This window comes from Myiozetetes cayanensis, unplaced genomic scaffold, assembly GCF_022539395.1.
Source record: "Myiozetetes cayanensis isolate MyiCay16 unplaced genomic scaffold, myiCay2020 scf6-25, whole genome shotgun sequence".
Taxonomy (NCBI): domain Eukaryota; kingdom Metazoa; phylum Chordata; class Aves; order Passeriformes; family Tyrannidae; genus Myiozetetes; species Myiozetetes cayanensis.
The window spans coordinates 35,513,277-35,533,963 of record NW_026087853.1 but is presented as its reverse complement, the minus strand read 5'-3'; the positions used below and the strand labels follow the sequence as shown (position 1 = coordinate 35,533,963).

Below are 20,687 nucleotides of genomic sequence, written 5' to 3'. Positions count from 1 at the left end.
GTAGCAACAGAGCCTAACAATGAGTAACTGAAAAGTTTCTAAATGTATTAGAGATTACATAAAAGAAATGTTGACTTATTTTCTCAAATGCTTCCAAAAGCAGGAACGCATTTTTTATAGCAATGCTAACTCCATAATTTTGAACATTTCTACCATCTCTTCTTACACCTCTTTGTTGAAAACAAAAAAAGATAAATGTTAAATGAGAAAAGCATCATCTCTGAGCACAAATATTTCCTGTTAAAAAATAATAATACCAAAATGCCACAGCATAGTATTGCCAAGTGTATACATATTGATAATAGACCACTCTGGAGTTGTCAGAGTTGGTGAATGTAAAGGGGAAATCTTAACTGAAGGGCTTTTTTCTGTTGATGTCTCATGCACAGCCACTCTTCAGGAAAAACTAGTACTTCAAATAGGATTTATGTATCAAGTGGAATGGAGGTAAATTTTAGAACAAGCCCAGAGGCTTTATTCACTACTGGTTTTGCATGTCATAATCTGTGGAATCTATTATTATGAAGCTGAATAGATTTCTGACTATACAGAGCCTTGTATTATGTGTTCTTAAAGCACTTCCCTAGTTATGTCTTGCCAAAAGTAGCCTCAGAAACATTGTCTGCCATCAACTACTTCTTAGGAAAGGCAGTAGGTTGGTTTTTTTCATAAAGAGGTGGAATGGGATTCTTAAGTAAAACTGGTTGGTTGCCTGTTAAATGATGGATCACATCCATCCTTTGAATAAGGAACTGATGTTCCCAAAAACTCTCCTCTCAAAATATTCCTATGTAAGAATTGAAATAGGATGGCAACAGGGAACTAGATACCTCTTAGCATCTTATAGAAGAACCACTTACTGCTAATCTTAATTTTGGCTGTTATGTTGAAGTGTAGCTGTTACCAACAACTGACAGACCCAAGTACCTAAGTGAGGGCTTTCAGTGACAGCTTAGTACTACTTATTAAAGGGAAAAACAGCAGGAGTTACACCAAATGAACTGATTTTTTGAAAATAATTTACTAAAATATACAAGTACATTTTCCTTTTCAGTATAAGTTACATAATTGTATACATTTTTACCTCTTTCTAGGTGCTTTTGGTAGTAAGGCAGCAGCAGTGAGCTGACGACTAAAACCTTCAGCATTGCTCTGTACACAAGGAGTCAGTGCAAGGATATTATACTTTCTAGCAATATACATTTTTAGTAAATACACTGAAGATGAACCTAGTTTTTATTCAATACAGCTCAAGCAGAAGTGGACTGTAGTGCAATTCTTGCTTATGGGAAAAGAAAGCCTGTACAGTAAAATAGGAATGAAGGATGCTCAAACCACAATTTGTTTACTGGAAGCTGTTAATAAAACATTTAACCACATCTACTTGTGCTTAATAAAAAAAAACTTACAGGTTTTAATGAAAACCTCGCCTATAAATGTTCTTCTCTGTAGAATAGTGCTTACTGCAAGACATACAATGCTTTGGTGGTAGAACTTCCATGTGCTATCATGGAAAAATGTTTCCAGAAGAAATAATCCTCTTACAAATCAACAGCCAGCTTCATGACAAAAGGGAACTGGCAACTTTGAAATGCTCATTCCCTTTCTCTGTGAAAGAACAACCCTTGACAAAGGAGAACATGTACTGTGTTAAAAGCTATTGTGGCACAAAAATCAAAACTGGCCCCTGGGCATGTTCATCAGTTCAATACCTACATTCTCTAGTTCAAGTTTATTCAATGCGGCCTTAACAGGCTGTATCAGACTACTGGAGGAGGAGTACTCTGATCATTTCCTTCATCAGTCTTGGTTTAAGTCAGTGAAGCAGGTATTTCTAGTCTCTCTTCTTATTAGTAACATACAGGGTCAGAATAATGATCATGCAAACTTCTTCTTTGTAGCTGTAAATCGTTCCATGTACTACAAAGAAAACAAAAACAATCTAAGATTCAGAAAGTAATAGAGGATCCATTACTGCTAAGAGCAGCTAAGCTGCTGCACTCAGACTCAAAAACATTCTGCATCTAAAGCATACTTTTATATCCCAGATGTAACCATTAGAGCTTTAATTTCAAATTAACAAGAAACTCCCCAAAAATTTATGTCACTTGCTGCAATTCAGACTAATGGTCAAATCTAAAGTGTTAAAGATGAACTAATGTTAAATACAAAGCATCCATTATTTTTGTCCCATCAAAGTGAAGATGCACACTTGTCTTCATTAGCTACCCTTCAAGAGATGCTGATGAAAATCATTAAGCCTGAATCCTATGAGAAAGTTAATATTTGAACAACTCCTGATATTCTTTTTAGAGATAAGCTGTGAATCCAGTACCAGTGACGATACCAATATACTATTTTATGCTTTTATTCACCAGCATAAATGCTTAGTACTTTGAGGAGGTACTGGGTAAGGACTTCAGTTGTTAAAAAAAGGCAAACAGAAAAACCCAACCAACCAACCAGAAAAAAAAAACCAAACAAACAAACAAAACAAAACAAAAACCAAACCAAAAAAAAACCACAGACCTTGTCATAACCTTCCAGTTCTCTGAGTTTCTTGATTTCAAAGAGGTTGCCTTCTACTGCAAGCAGTGAGATCTGGGAATCACTAAGGATACTTTGAGGAAGCATGCTGAGTTCTAGACAGTTTTCTTCTAAACGCAAGACTTTGAGGCGTGGACAGTGGGAGATCTGCACTGAGATCTGGGAAATCTTGTAGAAATAAACAGAAAAGAGAAATCAGATTAAAATGGTAGTGATCCATGATCATTAAAGTGACTTGTTTCAGACTTATACAGAACAATTACCATGGTGTAAATATAAATTACATTAATTACATAGCAACAATGCATAAGAAACAAATTATCAAAAATCCAAGTAATTTTTTTTTCATCCATGGTGACAGGCAATCTACACATCTGTTTACCACATTCCTACTCAAGAACTGTTCAAATAATTTTCTGCCTGACTAAATCCAAGATTTGTTAATCAAATCAGGCACTTGGATATACTGGTACATAAATTCTAGTTATGATCCCTCATTTGTGTTGTGTCCAGATGTCTTTTAGCTATAAAGTTTTGCCGCTCTCATCTTATGTTCTGTGGACGTACTACAGCCAAGATATACCATGTTCTAAATCTAGATGCCCATAGTATCTCAGTTACCAGACCTGATTCTGATTCAAATTGAGTTCGATAGCCTGCAATTCTCCCACACTGTCGGGCACATTTTGGATCTGGTTTTTTGAAAGATCTACCACATCCAAGTGGCGAAGACCACAGAGTTGTGTGGGCACAGTTCGAAGCTGGTTTCCAGAAAGGCTCAGAGTTTTGAGAGCTGAAAGTTGTCCAAATGCAGCCGGTAACTGCCTCAAGTGATTGCCATTCAAGTGTAGTGTTTCCAGTTTTTTCAGTTTACACAGCTCCTCAGGTAAAGCATCTAGAAATAAATGACAGAACAAACACATGACCTGAATTAAGAGCAGTAAACATTCATACCCCTTTAATTCAAATAAGCTTCTGCATGGAGAACAGTACTATATTAAGTAATTTCTCACAGACTTCCTCCCCATTTTCCATTCATCCCTCATTCCGCCGACACAGGTGTATAACCTCTAGCACTCCTGAGCTGCTCTATAGAGTCAGTTACACTATGGAGTCAAAGGTTTGTAAATTACATTTGTTTTTTTCAAAAAGGCAGATACTACATAATTAATGCATTAAAACCTAGTTTCTTCACCTCATTCTAATTTTTCCATAAAGTTGGATGTTTGTAAAACAGAAGCAGTAACACTGTCTACATCATCATCATCATCTTCATTACCTGTTCTCTATGCAAGTACTAAACCATCTGACATTGTTAAACCCTAGGTCAGACAAGTCACAGAACAAAAACATGGTTTTAAGTAGTCGTGGTCATTGTAAAACATAATGCAACTAAGCTGGCAACTAGTTTTGTAGAGTTTATGGTTTTGGGGTTTTTATGCTGTACATGAATTCCAAAGATTTCAGTTTAAGTGACTAACCTCCCTGTTTACATCCTGTGAGAGTTAAATTTAATAAATTTAGTTTCTGATCAGAGAATACAGGTCATTATTTTGAAAATCTTTAGAGATATTAATTAGCAGGCATACTCAGTTTGTTGTTGTTTAGAGCGAGGCTCTTCAAAAAGGAAAATTTTCCAATGAGAGGTGGCAAGAGCTCTATTTTGTTGTTCGACAAATCTATTGTCCTTAAGTTGCTTGTTAGCTTCTGCAGATCTTCAGGAAACTATGGGGGAGAAAAAAGATACAGCATTTAAATAGTTGATACAATTTTGAACGTTCAGGTTATACAGCTTAAAATTTTAACTGGAATTTGGATCACTGTTGTAGGCATCGCCATGCCCAATCACCACAGTGTAATTGGTAAATTTGCTTAATGCATATTTTTAAAAATATTTTTTCATCTGGGGAAATGAAAAAAGATATAAAGAAAACACTAATATCTACGAAGAGTAGTTTTTCATCCAAAGTATTAAAATTAAACAGGGAGAAGGAAACTGGTTTATATTTGAGTCCTCTTGTGTGCTTCTCTTAAACACGCCTGTCATTTAAAATACCCTACAGCCAGTTAACGATGATATATTTTAGCAGAGTAAGATTGGGAAATTTTTCACTTGCTTTCCTTTTTCAATAATTATGTATAGCATTTTTCTTACTCTATTTACATCCTGTATCACTTTGGAACTGAGTCTTGAAAAAAAGAAAAACCTGACAATCACTATCAAGGAGTTCTGGTGAATAAGCAAGTGGGTTTGATTCTCCTTTGGTTTGACAGAGAAAAAGAGAGAAGGTAGGACAATGGAAGAAGACACTTTAGAGAAGTCTTGGAAAATTACGGCAGTATTGTTATTTTGGCTATCCTGTGACCTGCTGCTTGACTTACGGTTCCAAAACATTGTGTTTTTCTGCACTTGAGTCTAAGTCAAGACAATTTCCAACATAATAAACTCTCAGGATGCTTACAGCCCAATGAACAGACTATTCATAGGACTACAATAATATACAGTCTAAGTATCTAAATATAACAAATTGTGAAGTATCTTTCTAAGTAACAACATGATTACAAAATGTGTATTTCCCCCATCAAGCTTATAGCCTTTTTTTAAAAAAGCACACCATAACTAATACTTCTTGAACATATACGCACTTTAAAGCATAAGGTCATAAGCATACAAGTGCCCTGACAGATAAATCCTCAGTCAGAAGACAATGCAGGCAAACAGGAAAAAAGAAAATAAATGTTGAAATATTTTCCATTACCATCTGTGAGAAATACATGTATGCAGTGCGTTATGACAATGAGGGGGGAATTTCTCTCTGAAAGTGTCAGTCATGCACACAAACAGCCATGTTTCGCCTACTGTTACATTACCTCAGTAAGTCCCTTTCCAGTCAGCTGGAACACACCAGTTTTCTGTGCTGTCTCCAGGTGGGCTTTTAATGCACTGTTTCCCATCCTAGCAATTCTCTGTCAAGTACAGGGCATTTGAGTGACAGTCTCAGCCAGTTTCTCTGTTACTTTGTGCTAGAGAACTGCAATCCAAAGTCTCTGTGATAAAGCAAATGTAAAAAGTCATTTTATGTACACTCTCTCCAATGCTAGAAGCATTTCAGGACACTGAACCATTTCACTGCTGCGTTTTCATCTCCCTCGTAACTAAAACTTAGAACTCAAAGGATTTGCCTAGCTTAAGGGCCCTTCACTATAGCAGTTTGATTATTAAAACGATGCAACAAGCACAGTTAGAACTAAGTGGAAGAGCTGCACATTTCGCCTTTCAGCGCCCTGTAACGTAAGGAGATTCTCCGCGAAAACTGGACGTGATTCCTGTGGCACCCACCAGCCCTGGGCTGCCGACAACACTACGGGTTTATTTGCTTTTTTGAAAACATTTATTCTATTTAATAGAGAACTGACTCCTCTGATGTGGCCCTATTTGCGGACACACGACATCCATCTTCGTAACCCTAGTAGGGTTTAATCCCAGGACGCACGGGTCACAGGCCCGAGGATTAGTGCCGGGTTCGCAATGGGGAATAAAGCCTGGGACGCCTCTTAAGCAGCCAGCACGGGCAGCACGACAGGAGAGAAGCGCTCCCGGCGCCACGGCAGCAGCCACGACCGCAGCCACGGCCGCAACCCCTTCCCAGCTGCTGGGGCCCCGACCCCAGCCCCGCCGGGGGCAGCCGGGGACAGCCGACAGCAAACAAAGCAGACCCGCCCGACCCGACCCGACCTAACCCGGCCCGGCCCGGCCCAACCCACCTGTCCGGGCTCCGCACGCAGACGCTCCGCGGCGGCGGAGCCCCCGCAAGCCCCGCGCTCCGCCCTTCCAGAACCTCCGCCCGAGCGGCGCCCACCGGCTGCCCGGAACCGGACGCGTGTCACCGCCCTTCCTGCCGCGCCCAGCATGGCGGCCCATGGGCCCTCCGTGCCGGGAGCATCCCGCCGGCGGAGTGGAAAGCCCGGCGGAGAGGAGAGGCGCTGCCGCTCTCCCGGAGCCAGGGCGACCGCCAAGGCCCGCCCCCACCCGAAGCCCGAGCCCGAAACCGAGACTGAGACTGAGCCCGAGCTGGAGCTGAACGTGGACAGCGATGAGGAGCGGAGCGGCCCCCGCCCGCTCTGGGAGCCCGGGCAGCGCTCGGCGGCGGCCGCGCTGCTGGAGCGGTGCCTGGCGGCGGGCGCCGTGACCCAGGTACCGCCCGGGGCCGGGGGAAGAGTGCCGCAAAATAATGCTCGTGTCCTGTGGGTTGTTCGGGTGAAACGTACTGTATCGGGTAGCCATTATTGAGAATGTGCCAACTGTGTATTTTCCCGCTGTTTTCCTTTCACAGGAGACATTGGATTTAACTCGCAGAGAAACGCCGTGCTTTGTGAAATTCTCAGAGATGGAAAAAATGGCAAACATGCAAGCTGAAATCAATGAGGTACAGCCTTTGCTGTTTTCAGTGTACACTCAACACTTCTTCGAGGTGATACAGAGCGCCCAGTGAAGTATCAGGTTGCTATGTGCTGTGTTTCATGTTTTGAAGGTTTTTTAACAGTTCAGCTCTTTAACAATTGGCACTTTTTTCCTCAGTGGACTGAGTTGTCGTAACAGTAAGAACAAAACTATGAAACAAAAGTTTTAAGTGTAAGTAGAAGGACTCAGAAAGCTGCACCTTTAACTGAAGTGTTACCTGAAGTTTTCTGAAGAAACTGAAGAGTAAATAAGAATTTTTAGCTGACTTTAATTCCCAGAAATGTATTTCTTTATAGGCAACTAGAGCATTTTGTTGGTTACCAAGAGGTAACCTCAGTCATTTCCTACTGCTTGAATTGGTTGTTGGCTTGTATTTTATAATGTTGTTTTAGACTCTATATGGACTATGAAACTTGCTTTGTCGGAAATGTAAGTAGGAGAGACATGGATTTGAAGGGTGGACTATTCAGTGAGTAAGGAATTGGCTGGATGAACACAGCCAGAGAGTTGTGGTCAATGGGTCTATGTGCAGGTGAAGGCTAGTGACAAGTGGTGTCCCTCAAGGCTTTGTCTTGGGATTGGTGCTCTTAAATATCTTTATCAATGGCATAGACAGTGAGATCGAGTGCACACTCAGCAAGTTTGCAGGTGACACAAAGCTGAGCAGTGCAGTTGACACAACAGGAGGTTGGGATATCATCCAGAGGGGCCTGGACAGGCTTGAGAAGTGAGCCTATGGGAACATCAAGTTCACAAGGTCCAAGTGTAAGGTCCTGCACCTGGGTTGGGGCAATCCCAGACCTGAGTACAGACTGGGAGATGAGTTCATCATGAGCAGCCCTGCAATGAAGGACTTGGGGGTTCTCGTGGATGAAGAGCTGGACATAAGCCAACAGTGTGTGTTCGCAGCCCAGAAAGGCAACCTCGTCCTGGGCTGCATCAAAAGCACCCAGGAGGTTGAGGGAGGTGATTCTGCTCTTCTACTCTGTCCTTGTGAGACCCCACCTCGCATGCTGCGCATAGGTCTGGGTTTATCAGCGTAAGAAAGACAGTCCAAGGAAGGACCATGAAGATAATCAGAGGGCTGGAGCACGTCTCCTGTGAAGACAGGCTGAGGTTGTTCAGCAGCCTTCCAGTACTTAAAGGGGGCTGAAAAAAGAGGGAGGGTGACTTTTTACATGAGTGGATAGTTCTAGGACAAGGCAGAATGGTTTTAAACTAAGAGGAGAGATTTAGATGCAAATATTAGGAAGAAGTTCTTTACTGTGAGGATAGTGAGGCATTGGAATAGGTTACCAAGAGAAGTTGTGGGTGCCCCATCCCTGGCAGTGTTCAAGGCCAGATTGGATGGGGCTCTGAACTACTTGGTCTAGTGGATGATATCCCTGCCCATGGCAGACATTTGGAACTAGATGATCTTCAAGGTGCCTCCCAACTCAAACTGTTCTATGAGTCTATCGTAAGTTTCTGCGTTTTAGGAATGAATTACAGGATCTGTCTATTCCAGCACAAAATAGCAATAAATTACAAAATTATTTAGGTTAGTTTTTTTAAACAGTTGTTTCCTATTGACCAACTATTACCACCGAGTAGTAGAAACACTTCAGAGAGCATGGGAAACATGGGCAGTAGAAACACTTCAGAGGGCATGGGAATATGCTCTCACAGAAATGCTCACTCTCTTTCACATGTATGCTCTCATATTTTCTTTTTCTACTTCCTCCTCCACACCAAGAGAGTCAACAATATCTGGATAAGTATGTTAAAAGTGCATTTGATGTTATTATTGTTGTAGATAAAACTGAAAACCGAAATGATGCAGTTGGAGAAGGAGACAGCAGACATTACTCACCTTTTTTACTTAGGTAAGTGCAGTTATACTAGAGGAAAAACTAAGAGCCTTAAATGACTTAATCAGCAGATTAATGTTTCATCTGAGTACATCACAATTCTAGAAGTTACTGCAGCAGTCATCTCTGGATGGCTTGTTAGAGGTGGTACAGGTTTTATTAGCACCTAAAGAATGTTTCCATACTGTTTGAACTTGCACTTTCTGCTGTCTCAGTAGAAGCTCTGTGTGTAACTGATTCTCCAAAAGAGTGTGAGGGGGTGCTCAGCTCCCCAGTGTCAGTGGAGCATGAGTTCTGAGATCATCAATAACCCTTGGCCTGCATGTGCTGCTCTGCTTCTTTTCCAGAAACTCAGTGTATTTCTGTTGCATCTGTATGCCCCTAAAATTACTTGCATTTTTAATTTAGCACTTTGGGAGTGTATGTGTTCATTTCTTTATTATTTCACACTTTTCACACTGTAATTTTATAGATGCTTAAAAGCATTCTAACTTGCTACTGTTGTGCTAGGATAGTGAAATCTATTGTAATACTTCAGTACTATGGTATAGTTCAAGAAATTGACTTCATCTCAAATAGAATTTATTTAAAACTGTAGATAATGTAAAACAATTAACATATCTGTATCTCTTAAAAGTAGGTATTGTGACTTTGAGGTGCATGATGATACTAAATCCACACTGCAACAAATGCCATTCTGACTAATGTCTCTCTTGAGTGTAAACCGTCCAGTGCAACAGATTGGTGTTTTTTCTCTCTCTTTCTCTTGAAGAAATGTTGCTCTTACTTTAGCAGGACAGTAGGTTCAACTTTGCAATTTTATTTTATAGGGAAAAAATATGAGATTCTGCAAGATATGAACAGTCACTTGGAAGCTGTACTGAAAGAGAAGAGGGCTCTCAGAAAGAAGTTGATAACACCCAGATGTCAAGAGAGCCTGCCTATTGATGCTACTTTCCACAAGTAGGCACACAGAAAATAATTATTTGCGTGAGTCCAAATTAATTTGAACTAGTAGGCAGTAAAAATCATGTACTTTTATTCATCTTTCCATTGCTGAGAATAGAAATAAATAATGATAGCAGAACCTCAGCTAAAAGCTAGTAGTTTACTCATTGATAAATTCACATAAAGGTAGTAATACATATTTTTCTGAATATTAAGTTATTAGTGTTGTCTTCAGAACACTACAGAACAATTTGCAATGTGTTGTTTTAAACAAATGTGCTAAATGCTTGATTCATTAAGCTTCTCCAGAGCAGGAATTGTTATTTTAGTGTTGAGTATCTTCCTTCCAATGTCACTTGCTCAGAGTAAATGTGAATGATTCCCAGACATGCATAGTGCATGTTTTAAAAATGTAGTCCTTCTTCTTATGGTCTAAAAATCTAACCCAGTTACTGAAGAAGTGGATATTACTTCTGTAATTCCTGCCCTACTTGTTGCTGAGAGTCATAAAATAAGTGTAACTGCAGAAAAATTAATTAGATGGTGGGAACTTGCATAAAATTGGAGAAGAGGAAAAGGGCAAAGAAATAAGAACTTGTAAGTAATAAATTCTCATTGTTTAGCACAAGTTTTGAGTAGAGGGCTCATTCTTGGTTACAGGTGTATAGTAGAGTTGTTGACTGAGGCTGTGACTTTCACTGAGAAGCTTGAAAGCCATTTGCAGTCTGTAAGAAGCATCCCTCAGGTACCGAATATGGTGAAGAATATGGTGAGTAGCAAAAGAACTGAGCCTGCCGTCTTCTCCAGCATTAAGAATGCAATGCTGTTTAGTTGTTTAGGTTATTTTTATGTCCTGCTGGATTGACAGGATGTATGGAGATTAAATCCAACCCTTTTCTGCTTTAGGACACCGCTTTGACAAAAACAGAGGTGTTCGTGATGGAATTGGAGGAGCTGACAAAGCAAATACTGAAATGGAGACAACTGCAAAAAGAAGTGTATTCTGACAGCTTACACAATCGTGTTGAATTGGACTTTGGCTTGTATTTAACCTAACAAATCATTTTCCTCAAATAGGTTGGCTATTCAAAGAACTACCTTCTTATGGTCTTCTGTGAAAACTGCAACACAGTTGTGTTGTAATCCAGCAGAGACTTTGTAGATAGTCGTATTTCTGTTATTAAGTAACAGTTCTCCAACTATTAACAGAAAAAAAAAGGACAGTGAGCAGTAGCTCACAGGAACACAGGCTATTGAGAAGGAATTGCTTTTTTGGAATAGGTGGATAGGATTCCCTTGGAGGCTGTATTTTCAGTGGAAATTTGTTTTGATAATTTCTTATGCATTTCGTCTAGTGTCTTTATTAATTTTTGTAAGAATCTTGATAAAACGTATTTTGTATGCCACTTTAAACTTTAATAAAAGCACTAGGTTTCAAGAACTCAGTTTCTGGCTTTTTATTTTGTTACAAAATACTATAAATTAAAATTACAGACCAAAGCTTATGCTTCCACAGGAGTTCCAACCATGAAATGTATTTAAAGTTGCAATTTATTTTTACTGGTATGGGGTTTTGTTAAAGCAGGAATGGACTTGATATAAGGCAGATCTACTGATTTGCAAACCATACTTCAATGGTAGTGGTAAATATACTCTTCAGATCCTCTTTTTCTGTTGCCTGCCCCAATGTCAGTGTCCCCCTTAGAATAAAACTTTTGTTCCATGGCTAAGACCAACAGTTTATCAAAAGCATTGTTTGTTCCAGTTTGTAACCTTTGTGACTTCTAGATCAATAAAAGACTGGTTGACAAAATGTCGCTGGCAGGACATTTATAAACCAGGATAGTTGGTTGTCTATGGAGGCATGTGCAGTTTTGTATTCGGGATACAGAGCAGACTGGAAGTGGTGTGGATGAAAGTAATCACTAGGTGGCTCAGTACCACAAATTTCACAAGTTTATCTGATTATTGCGTTTAAAAGTAGGATTGAGGAAGAAATCTTTGGCTCTTTGTTGAGCACACTCTACTGTGACTTACTTGTCTATTTAATATTTGAAATTTTCTGAAAATCCCATTTTGATCTTTGTGGACTGCATCATTCTGCTGGGTGTGATGACAAGGCATCCAACTTAACAATTCTCTAGCATGCTATGTAAGTATAACTGACATTCCTCTCTGCTGCTTTTGAGAAAAGTTAAGAGGATAGAAACAATTTTGATTAGGTCAAGCAGAATGTCACTAGATAGAATCTGAGAATATAAACTGGTGTTTGAGTCTCCACAGGCTTTAGTGGGGTCTTTGTGTGAACACTTGCTATATACATCATTGCAGAATTTGAGTACAAATTCCCATGTCAGTGTTGTTTCAGGTGGAAATGAAAGTCTTTCACACAACTGCAGAGGAGTTGACATTTTTACTGCAAATGCTTTGTACATTCTGTGAAGTGGGAAGAAACAGAACCCAGACTTCTGGACTTCTGGATGGGAGATGGTCATAGGTTGGACTCGATGATCTCAGAGATCTTTTCTCTTTTTCTGTAAATCAGTGTCCTGTACCTCTATCACAGGCTTAGCCTCTCTCATTGTCTTACAGTGATGATTTGGGTCAGGCAAATTAAAGCTGTTGTAATTTAATAATTTTAAAGTACAATGAAAACATTTTTAGTTAGTTTGTTCCCTATAATTCCTTGAAATACATGTTTTTGCCATATCAAAGAGTTAAGTATATTTTCTTCTTTTGCTGTATCTGTTACTGAAGAGTTGATTGTGGAGTTGGTAGAGTTTAGCTAATTGCCATTTGCCATTGATGTAACAATTAATTCTTTCATATGATTTAAAGGGATAAATCTATTGGAGTATACAGTGATTCACAGCTTGTAGATATTCATCTTAGCATCTCTGTGGTGAATCATGAATGAAGTGTTGGGTCCAAAGGATCTATCCCATACTAACTCTGGAAGGTTTCTGAATTGTGATACCTTTTTCATTTAGATTTCACATTTCTGGAGCTTAAGGCAAATTGTTTCATGAAAAGAACTATACTTAAAGTCCCCCAAAAAATAGTACAGTTGAAACGCAATTCAAACAAATTGTTTAAATGTAAAAACAATAGAGGACTGTAAAACACTCTTACATGATATTCAGATACAGCTCAGTTTATCATAATTTGAAATGCAAAACCAGAAAAAGTCAATTTAAAAATGAGTAGCAGAATTGGCAAATGGAATTTTCAAAACTAAACAGGAATTGCCTATCAAGACTGGTGTCTTCTTTATGCCTGCGATACTTGATATTGCGTCTTCACGATAACATCAGGGACAATATTCTAATAAGAATGTTTTAAAAATCTTTCTGTGGTTCTTATATCAGTCTAGGCACAAGCCTTTATCAATGCAACAGTTTGTCATTGATTTCAATTATAGTTCTTTGGAAGTTTCAGAATTTTCTTTTAGACCATAAGTATGACCCACGTGAATATTGGAGGTTCTTAAAGGAATCTAAAGCACTTGAGACCTTTCCTTGAGCACTCATATGGAAGGGATACTTACCTTGCCTGAATTCCTGTCAAATTAATGTGGAGTGCTTATAGTGTTGGTCCCTAGGCAGCACCCGTCTAATCAGACTGTCGGTATTGAACTCTGAGGTAAAGCCTGCGTTGTTTTGCTGCTGCAAATGAGAATCTCTGGGAGAGCATAGTGTGGGGATACAGAGAGTGAAATCACCGTCTCTTACTCTGGGGGCCCACTCTCCCGGGCAGACCTGTTTCAGGGGACAAACGCGGTTTGGATGCTGGAGAGGCTGCCGTGCGGCTGCTCCGGGCAGAGTTTTCTCGAAACGCCTCCTCTCCACTCGCGGAAGTTTCCCTTCCACCCGCTCTGCGGGGGCTGCCTGGGCCGGGCTCTCCCCTCCGGGGCGGGACGGGCGGCTCCGCTCCTCCCCGCTCCTCCCCATCCCGGGCGGGATGCGGGGCCGGGGCGCGGGTGGCCGCGGCTGCGGGGCGTGAGCGGAGCCATGGCCAACGTCAAGGTGGCCGTGCGGGTCCGGCCTCTGAGCAAAAGGTGCGGCGGGGCGGCCGGGGGGGCGCGGGCAAGTGTCGGCACGGCCGCCGCGGCGGAGGGGCAGTGCCGGGGCGGAGGGGCAGTGCCGGGGCGGAGGGGCAGTGCCGGGGTGAGGGGCAGTGCCGGGGCGGAGGGGCAGTGCCGGGGCCGAGGGGCAGTGCCGGGGCGGAGGGGCAGTGCCGGGGCGGCTGCGAGGGGCGACCGGTGCCGCCGGCCCCGTCAGCCGGGACGGGATCGCCGCAGTGAGGCGGCTTAGCCGGGGCTGAGGGAGGGACCGCAGGCGCTGGGGAGCTTGGCAAGACGCCTCTCGCTGTCTCTCTGAAGAGCTTGGGAAGTTTTCTTGGAAAAGCCACCCAGTGGAGCTGTTAGGGTGACTTCCCTCTTCCTGAGCTCCCCAAAATAGGACAATTGTCATCCAGTGTCAAGGAATCTTCCCTTTCCCTTCTGTTGTTGCTGCTTTTTCCAGCGGGAGGCAGAGCCGGATATTCCCATTGTCGCTCAGCTCCGCTCCCTCCCCGGCTTGCTTGGCTCCAATAGAAATACCAAAAGCTACATGATATGGCTTGAAGGCAACTCCCACAAACAAGATGCCGTAGCATCTGTTCTTGTTTGTATATAATATATACTTAAAACCGTGCAGACTTTGAAAATTCGGGGAGGAAGATAAAGAGAAAAAGCTAGCAGCCTAAATTTCAGCGGCTGGTAATTTACTCCTCCTGTTATAGCACTCCAGATAGGAATGGTTTGAGAATGGTACAAACTCTGAGAGCCACTCTTTGATTTGATGCTACCTATCTTTTTGGCACATTATCTTACATTATCCTCTAGCTGCATGGACTTTTGTGATAAATAACTCTTTCACAGAATAGAGAAAATGATTCTTGAAGAGTTGCCTAGCCAGAAAACTAACCTAGTTGTTTAGCCACAGTACGCTAGCATATTTTGGACTCTTAACTTCTTATTTGTCTGTGGAATTTTTTTTCCAAAAGAACACACCAGAAAGTGTTGAATAAAATAAAAAATCCCACACAAAGCAAGGCTGCTGTTCTTAATATAAAAGGGAAATGTGGAAAATAATTTACAGGGTTTCAATATATTTTGCCTTTAACTCAAATCTAATTGATTTAAAAAATGCTCTGTCCATAATTTCATTTAGAATTGTGCTTGGGTAATACAGTTCTGATTTGTTGTACTGCTGTGAATGGAACAGATTTTAGTAGATACTGGCATATTGTAAGATGAGTTGCTGCATTTAAGTAAGCTAAGGTTAACCTTTCATTGCTTAGTGTTGCTTTAGTTGTGGATATATTAATTGATTTTTTTTTATTCCATAACATTAGTCATTCTTAGCATTTAATACTTAAATAAATTGCTATTATACTCTCTAGAAATAAAAAGCAATATACAAGTGCTAAGTATTACTATTAAATGACAATTTGGTAATGATACTGTTATTCAGACCATAGGACCCTTTTGTTTTATTCTTGTAGAGTTCACTGGACATTGAAATCACTTGGAAGTCCACCTTGGTGATGTATTTCATTGTGCAGTCAATGACATATTTGTTTCTGCCACAGTAGCATTTGGCTGCCTATTGGCAATTATGTAGTGGACTTAGTAGGGTCTCCTATAGACCTAAGTTAAAATGAGCATTTTGTAGCAGTTGTGGAATAGAGGCCAAAGACTGAACTGGCTGGGATGTAATCTCCCCTCTGTAACTGTCAGATAAGGTGTGATAAACAGGAAAAATATAGTCAGTGTGGGCCAGCTGTTTGGTGGAGAATGTAGTTTGGAGAGGAGGGTAGGATCAAAAATGTGGGCAACCTCCTGCACATGGCAGAAACTAATCTGATGCTGAAACAGAAATGCTTCTATGAAGGTGAGAGTGGAAACTCAGGGAGTAGTGCAGGGAGAGACTGTTAGGTAATTCCATTGACTCAACTCGTGGTGGTGTAACAAATGGGATATGGAGGGAGGCAGAGACCAGTCTTGGGGTGTTTGATCCCAAAGGCAATAGGCCATTTGTTCCTTCTACTGTGCTTCCACAGCTGAGGTCAGCAAAAGCATTTCAAGATGGATTTTTACATTTTATAAATGGGAAGGAGAAGTGGCTGGATATTCTCTGTGAAAGGTCTGATGAGAAAAGTCTGAGAACTTGCTTTATAGCCTAGAACAAAATCGTCCAAGTGGAATGACTCTGAGGCAAATACCAAATATGTGAAGGCTTAAAGACACCTTGATAGACACTGAAAGGACTAAAGCTCTCAGTGGGGTTAAAGGCCTGCTCTTTTCCAGCTTCTTATACTGCTTCCTATACTGTCATCGCATAAACCTGTCACCCTCTCTGTACACACACTCTGCGATGGACTCTGACAGGTACCCATGTTGCCACAGCTCCTAGGATCTCTTAGGTGTTTTAAGGCAGAAGACTTCTTGCAGAAAATTCAGTTCAACTAGATTGAAGTACTGTAATGTGTACAATCTCAATTCCAGCCAAAAATATGAAACTTGGCTTTTTAAGAGTGCCAAAAATTGAAAAGCTGCAGGCAAAGGCTAGAACTCAAGGTTGGTTGTTTCTAGACTATCATGCAAACTTTCTCATTGCTTCTTTTCATTTAATTTATAATGACACATGAATTTTCATTTTGCATATTAAAATGTACTGAGTATTCAGATACTAAAATATTTTAATGCAGGAGTTCTCAAAATCCTGGTTTCTGTTTCAAGTTTCTATCTTTTATAAACTGTATTAATCACATCTGCAACTTGTTATTTAGCATAAGGCAAAGAGTAGTCTTTTTGTTCTGTGTCTATATGGCACCCATCACAATGCATTCTTTGACAGAGAATTCCTATGCACAAATAATCCCTAGTAGTTATAAAGTCAGTATAGTTACAGAAAATGAAGTTTTTCCTTTGCCTAAACTTTAAATAGCTTGCAGACACTGTTCTTCATAATGCTATCAGTCATTCTTTAACAGACTAAATGATTTTTTTATCACTAAAATGTAGTTCTGGGAGTAAATTCACTTAAATCTGTTCACTGGAGTAACATTCCTTTAGATGTCTTTATTACACATTTACTATTCTACATATTAAAAAAGATTTGTTACTTTGTGGTTACAGGGATACCTGTTCTGTTTAAATCCATTTTGCCCTCAGAATGAAATATGGAAGCCTGAATGGGTGCTATAAATTGGCTATAACGATACATAATAATCAGGTATTAAATAGGATCTGGGAACTGATGAATCCGTTAATGGTTTGTTTCCAGACATTTTAATGCTTGGTCTATTGGATGTGAGACTTTTGTAAAGAAAGTGTAATGTTATTTTTGGCTGTCAGTCAGAAGCTGTTGATGGAAACACTTTCAATGCTAGCATGTAACTATGTGAACTAGGAATGTTGTTTCTTTTTCTTTCTTGATTTCTTTGTGGAGTATGACGACACTGCAATCTGTAGTGGGGTGCTGCGATAGCAGACCTCACCCTCAAGACCTGGTAATAGTATGACTGCTGAAAAAGTATTTCAATCTGTGTCTACAGCTCTCCTTGTTCCTGGGTAGCTTTCTTAATGCTGTGTTTGGGTATTTGTATGCTACAGAAATACCTATAGTGTTGGACACGTCCTTTTACTATTTATGTCCAGCAGAAACCAATACAGCACAATTCATGTGCCACTAATTTCAAACATGTTTGTCCCTTTGTTGTGATAACCCATCACAATTCTAGTACTTAATTGTGGCTGCTGATTGCTATTACAGTGTATCTCAGCCCTGTGTTATGTGAGAGGAGGGAGGGAGGGCTGTTTGTGCATGGGAGGCTCTCTGGCAGGGGAGCAATCCAGGGCAGTATCATGTTGGGACCAGAATGGAGCACGGCTACCTCATGCCTTTCCCTCCATGACCCACATATTCTGCTCGCCATCCAGCTGGTGTCAATTCATTTGTTTGTACCCAGGATCACAGTGTAGTTTGAGAGCTGCTGCATAAGCAGTGTTAGAGATAGGAAGGAAGAATTTTTTTAAAAGAGTGCTCTATACCACAATAAAGAGCCTCATGCATTTCTATAGGATTGTTTTTCTGGCGTGCACTAGGGACTACAGGACATTGCTTTCCTTCACAGATTGTGGGTTGAGTAAAATCATTCACAGCAAGTTTGTTTAGTTCAATTGTAAAGTTTTAGTGGCGTTAGTTAAAAACTTGACACTAGGGCATTCAAGTTGCCTTGTGATGCTTTATGGAGGCTTTAAAGTACTTTGCTGGGCCCTGAAGTTTGGGATGTTACTTGTGCAGGACCCAGCAAAACAGATGACATATTCTGCTGTTGAAAATGTCATCTCCACTTTTCAGCTTCCTCTGTGGCCTGTAAAAGGAGAGAGTGGCAAGGAGCTCTGATTTGTCAGTCTTTCCTGGTGTCTTCGATAACTCACAAACGAACTTTCCTGTCCTCTATGAATCTCACAGATGTGTTACCTGAAAGAGATGATAAAAGATTAAGTAAACCAAAAGCTACCTTTTGCCTTTTTGTGCTTTGTTTCTGAGCTGTAACTTGAAGCCTTCTGGCCAGCTCTTTATTCCCCAGTCCCTTCAGGAGTTCCTGACCTTGTCATCCACACTGTGGCGAATGACAGCATCAAAGAAATGTCTAGGTAGTTGCAGATTCTAAAACCAAACCACACTTCCAGCTGTGCAGGTGTTTAGTATGACAGTCTAAGTTGCAGCAATTGTTTTCCTCATTACTGCTGCTCTGTATGACATAGTCCTCTAATTGTCTTCCTGGCAGCAGTTAATGAGGCTTGAGGATGGGATGTGGGGGAGGAGTTGAGTTTCTAAGAGCTCAGGTGAGCAAGCCTATGTCTGAGAGAGAATTGTAGGGGAAGTTTGTCACTTGAAGTTCCCAGAAATGTGCTTGGTGTGCCAGACCTGAACAGTGCTCTGAGCATATCTGCACTGAATAGGTGAGGAAGGACCTCAATTGAGGGGTACATTATGATGTGAATGTTTAAAATCCATTTCTATTCAGAAGGAAATTTCTGTGCAAAAATAAAATTACTTTCAGGTGATTTTGGAAGTGATGCAAAGTAAATCACTGTTGGTTTTTGCTGGGTACAGATTTATTAATTTGCTGCAGGGTCAGCTTCGTTAACTAATCTCTCTGCTGTGCTCCACCTCCTTTGTCCATTGTAATCACATTATGGTGAGCAGAAAGAAGGATTATTTTGTAAGGAAGATTTTTTGCTGTTGCTGTTTTATTGACTGTGCTATTGGCTATTTTACATGTTCACGTGTAACCACAAGACTCAGATGCAGCAATGTGGCCTACTGCTAAAATGAGTGATAACTTTTAATAAATGTTGTAGAAAACATTCCTTGAATCTTATGCATAACAGATGTTAAATGCTTTATCAAAATAAAATCAAAGTGACAGCAGACTGGAGATTGTTGTTGTTCTCCTTTTTATACCCACCAAACCCAATTTTTCATGCATGTTCCTTTTAAAATTTTTGTTCTTTGCTAGTTGCTCACTGCTACTCTTTTTAAGCAGTTTTTGAACCAACCTCTTTCAGGCTGTTTTTCAAATGTATTTGATGCAAGTGTACAGTGACAGAAGATACTGGCATCATTAGTATTCATATAATTTATTTTTTTACAACTTCAATTTCTGCTTATGTTAGCTTTTCTGTGCTGTTTGAGTAATGTTTAAAATATATATATATAAATTTAGGAAAAAACAGGTAACAGGTAAGAACAGAAAACATCTTTTAGCTTGCTTAGGACCGTTACACACTTCTTATGCTATTTCAAGGTTTAGACTAAGGCAGGCTATTGAACACAGTATAGTGAAGTGTCTTTCTATTGTATTTTTTCATAGATATATTCCTTGTGACCTTGGTGCTGTCATCCTCTCGCACCTAGAGAAGTGGCAGGCTTTTATCTACTTTCATCTGCTCTGATAATTGAGTGAGAGTTGTTCCTCTGTGTGTGTCTGTTACACAACAGTCCCTTTCTTGAGGTGGTGGTAGTTGAACTCTGTCTCAAAAGCCATGGGTTTTGGGATTGGTATCTAATGGTGCAAAACAGCTATCTTAAGCCTTCAAGGGTCTTTTGCTGTCTGAAAATCATTACAAACTGCATTTCTCATGATTTCAAGCTGTTTTTCCACAGCAGAGCTGGGATTTTTAAAAGAAAAGTTGAGATTTTAATTTTGCTCTTATAAAGAAAGTCCCTCTCCCAAACAAATGTATTTTAACATTTGTCTATCCCGTTAAGGCTATCTTGACACCTTCCCACCCCCACCCAGCTCAAATTAGTTATTTCTTTTACTTAGTCTATTATTTAAACTTTCACGTAAGCTGTCACTGAGGTGGCTGCTCTTTTCTCTTAGCATCTGCACTTGGCATTAACAGGTGGTTTTCATAAGCCACATCTGTGTTTTGATAAGGGTACTGCATCAGCAGCTTTTCCCAGATGTATTCTTTCTGCAGTTGCATGAACCAAGTTTTCTAACTTTGGCAAAGGGCTGACATTCCATCTTCTTAAAAGGGCAGGACTCTGCATGTCCTCAGTGGCCACCACTGCCCGTTCTGTGAAGATGGTACTTCTGCTCAAGCTGTGTGACAATACTGTGCCAGTACTCTTTCAAGACAGGAGCACCAGGTGCTAGCTACGATATTTTACTTCCCAGACTAAGAGGCTGTCTCTTAGCTTGTTGCCCATGCAAAACCACTTACAACATCCTCAAATAGCAACAGCAAAAACAGCTTTTGGAAGCCTTCTGTTTTCTTCTAGAATTTTATTTTCGTAGAACACATTTCCTCACAA

General features: G+C 40.5%; 3 protein-coding genes across 3 annotated transcripts in view; 2 read left to right on the top strand and 1 right to left on the bottom strand.

Annotated features, from left to right (window-relative positions):
• Positions 1 to 1,002: 1,002 nt before the first annotated feature.
• On the bottom strand, positions 1,003 to 6,459 carry LRRC57 (leucine rich repeat containing 57). Its single transcript, XM_050336293.1, has 6 exons — positions 6,313 to 6,459; positions 5,419 to 5,595; positions 4,137 to 4,272; positions 3,174 to 3,442; positions 2,530 to 2,715; positions 1,003 to 1,920 (listed from the first exon to the last, which is right to left on the bottom strand). Exons 2-6 carry the CDS (start codon positions 5,500 to 5,502, stop codon positions 1,879 to 1,881), a joined length of 717 nt encoding a protein of 238 aa, XP_050192250.1. The 5' UTR covers positions 5,503 to 5,595; positions 6,313 to 6,459; the 3' UTR covers positions 1,003 to 1,878.
• On the top strand, positions 6,458 to 11,248 carry HAUS2 (HAUS augmin like complex subunit 2). The gene is made up of 6 exons (XM_050336291.1): positions 6,458 to 6,742; positions 6,882 to 6,974; positions 8,805 to 8,874; positions 9,690 to 9,822; positions 10,468 to 10,576; positions 10,714 to 11,248. The coding sequence occupies exons 1-6, from the start codon at positions 6,458 to 6,460 to the stop codon at positions 10,861 to 10,863; spliced, it is 840 nt and encodes a 279-aa protein (XP_050192248.1). The 3' UTR covers positions 10,864 to 11,248.
• Positions 11,249 to 13,766: 2,518 nt separating this feature from the next.
• The window catches only part of STARD9 (StAR related lipid transfer domain containing 9), a 102,749-nt gene continuing 95,828 nt past the window's right edge, over positions 13,767 to 20,687 (top strand). The window contains 1 exon segment of the mRNA XM_050336281.1: positions 13,767 to 13,864. Within this exon segment, the coding sequence (XP_050192238.1) occupies positions 13,818 to 13,864 (47 nt within the window). The 5' untranslated portion in view covers positions 13,767 to 13,817.